Source organism: Aristolochia californica, unplaced genomic scaffold, assembly GCF_029961685.1.
Source record: "Aristolochia californica isolate CCGP_79_NKW_82.1479 unplaced genomic scaffold, dmAriCali1.0.hap1 SCAF_1, whole genome shotgun sequence".
Taxonomy (NCBI): domain Eukaryota; kingdom Viridiplantae; phylum Streptophyta; class Magnoliopsida; order Piperales; family Aristolochiaceae; genus Aristolochia; species Aristolochia californica.
The window spans coordinates 52,649,420-52,652,432 of record NW_027181770.1 but is presented as its reverse complement, the minus strand read 5'-3'; the positions used below and the strand labels follow the sequence as shown (position 1 = coordinate 52,652,432).

The 3,013-nt window shown below is 46.4% G+C and overlaps 1 protein-coding gene across 1 annotated transcript; it reads left to right on the top strand.

The window, feature by feature from the left end:
• The first annotated feature begins 874 nt into the window (after positions 1–874).
• LOC137948630 (11S globulin seed storage protein 2-like) lies at positions 875–2,597 on the top strand. Its single transcript, XM_068794742.1, has 4 exons — positions 875–1,184; positions 1,266–1,540; positions 1,678–2,094; positions 2,214–2,597. Exons 1-4 carry the CDS (start codon positions 875–877, stop codon positions 2,595–2,597), a joined length of 1,386 nt encoding a protein of 461 aa, XP_068650843.1.
• Positions 2,598–3,013: the final 416 nt, after the last annotated feature.

Sequence of the window (3,013 nt, the reverse complement as noted above, 5' to 3'; positions counted from 1 at the left end):
ATACAAGGATTGGCCCGGTCGATATAAACACAAATTCCAACACTCCCCCGCACGGGAAAACCCGTGGACAAAAAAATGTTGGAAATGTTTCTCTTTAATATGAATGTTGCGCCTTCGCTAAAAGACCGGTCTTTTGGCGCAATGGTTAGTAACATGGTATCAGAGCAGGTGGTCTCGAGTTCGAGTCTCGCTCCCCCCGTTTGTTTCGTCCCCGCATAGGTGGGACTTTGTCTTTGGCCGTCCCCGTATAGGTGGGATTGTATTTGTATTTGTACACGGGTGTTCCCCGTGCGGGGGAGTGTTGGAAATGTTTCTCTTTAATATGAATGTTGCGCCTTCGCTAAAAGACCGGTCTTTTGGCGCAATGGTTAGTAACACATCCCTCTCTGACAAAATTATCACAAAAAATTAAATAAGAACTCAAACAGTTATCACAGAAGAGCTCCTCGGTAACAGATCGAAAGCAAATGCGACAAGAAATAACCACAGCATGCTGACTTACCGATTAGATTAATAAGATTAAGAGTAATAAGATCAATGAATTTTATATTGAAATAATTAAAGGTACGTAAATCATTATTTGAGTTGTAATCAGTATCAGATAAAACGTGTGTCGAAACTGAAAGAGGGGTGAGCTCGTCAGTGATCAAGTGTACAGATCGAGGACTGCAACCAGCAGGTGGCAAACGTTTGGTGAAGTCGGGACAAAGCCATGCACGTAAAAACGAAAAGGAGCAGTGACACATGCTAGCACTCTGAAACCTTTCCCCCTCTATAAAAGCTACCAGAAATTGCCTTTGTATTTCATCACCCGCGGCAGCGAGTTTCGTACTCTCTCCACTCCTTCCCGTTTCGAGTCCAGCGGTTTTTTTTAATGGCGACATCTGTATTTCTGCTTCTCACGGTTGCCGTCTGTCTTTTCATTCTCTCCGCCCACGCCGCGGACGAGACGGGCCAGTCCAAGCGCCGCCCAGGCGACCCACAACAATGCCGCATCGAACGCCTATCGGCGAGCCGGCCCTCTCGAAGGATCCAGTCTGAAGGTGGTGTGACCGAGCTGTGGGATGAGAATGAGGCTCAGTTTCAATGCGCCGGCGTCGCCGCAATGAAGAACACCATTCAGCCCTACTCCCTTTCCTTGCCCAATTTTTCTCCATCCCCTCGACTGGTTTACATTCAGCGAGGTCTCTCTCTCTCTCTCTCTCTCTCTCTCTCTCTCTCTCTCTCTCGCTCGCTCGCTCTCTCTCTAATGGTATTGTTTGCAGGTAGAGGATTGCTGGGCATATCCTATCCAGGGTGCCAAGAGTCCTATCACTCCGGTGGACGACAGCCCAAGGGCACCAAAGGCGAGGAGCAGCAACAGACCGGGCAGAGCCTGCAAGACCAACACCAAAAGGTGCACCGAATCGTACAGGGTCAGATCGTTGCCCTACCCGCCGGCGTCGCCCACTGGTGCTACAACGATGGGAATGAAGATCTGGTAGCAGTGTCCGTCACCGATGTCAACAACGCTGCCAACCAGCTAGACCAGAGGCCAAGGGTAACCAAATCCAGTACTCTTTTTAAATTTCCTGCATGCATCAAATTCTTTGATCAGGTGCTAAAGCTTCTTCTTCTTCTTCAATGAATCAACTGTATTTACTTTGTGGTCAAATAATATTAAATTTTTTTATGCAGTCCTTCTATTTGGCGGGTGGAAAATCCAAAGAATCGAGGACGGAAGAGTTCAATGCTGAGAACATCATTCGAGCATTCGACGCCAACTTGTTCGCCAATGCTCTCGGTGTCTCGGTGGACACGGCGAGGAAAATGCAGAAGCAAGATGAAAGGGGTTTCATTGTTAAAGCGAAGCAAGAAGAGATGAGCATGATCAGGCCTGAAGAAGAGGAAGAATACGAAGAGAGGTATCCGGGAAAGAGGGATAATGGACTGGAAGAGGCTTACTGCAATATGAAGATCAACCAAAACATCGATAACCCTAGAGAAGCTGATGTCTACTCAAGGCAGGCCGGTCGAATCAACTCCGTCAACATGCACAAGCTCCCAATTCTTTCTTACTTGGAAATGAGCGCAGAGAAAGGATACCTATATGGGGTATTATTTTATTTCTTTCTTCATCCACCTGAGAGTTTTTTAAAGCCGATTGATTTAACCTGCAGCAAAATATATAGTTGTTCTTCGCTACCGGATTTAAATTTGCCGATCCGTTGCAGAACGCCTTGTACGTGCCTCACTGGTCGATGAATTCGCACTCGATAGTGTACGTGACAAGAGGCGGCGGGCGGGTTCAAGTGGTGGGCAGCAACGGCAACACGGTGTTGGACGAGGAGGTGAAGGAAGGCCAAATCGTGGTGGTGCCACAGTACTATGCCGTGATGACAAAAGCATTAGAGACTGGATTTGAATGGATCTCCTTCAAGACCTCCGCCTTGCCGATGAAGAGCCCTCTGGTCGGTGCTCGGTCTGCTCTCAAGGGAATGCCTATTCAGGTTCTCACCAATTCGTACCAGATCTCTTACAGACAGGCTCAGGACGTCAAGTTCAACAGAGAGAGGCACTCCTACCTCGTTCCCGGGACTTCAAAGTCCACCTCCTGAATGGAATCGAAGTTTTGTTACGGCAACGACTCTTTATGTACGTACAAGCAGCATGTAGAGGCTAGATAGGTTTAGTTGCCTCTTCCGCTCATGTTCTACAAATAAATACGTATAAATAAGAGAATGTACGAGTGAGGTATTTGAAGAGGTATCAGATAAACAATAATGAATTCACTTAGCTTACACAAACAAACCGCAGCTCCACCCACTTACCCATACTCATCATTTATTTTAGGGTTTTTTTTACCAAAATAACCATTTGAAAAAACATATTTTGAAAAACAACGATGTTATCAACTTATTTTGAAAAATACCCAACTTCACCTAATTCTCTTCCTTCCATTCCTTTCTCTTTCTCCCTCCCTCGCACTCTCGTTTTTCGTCAAAGTCTGTCTTCTTTTTCTTCCACCTTCTTC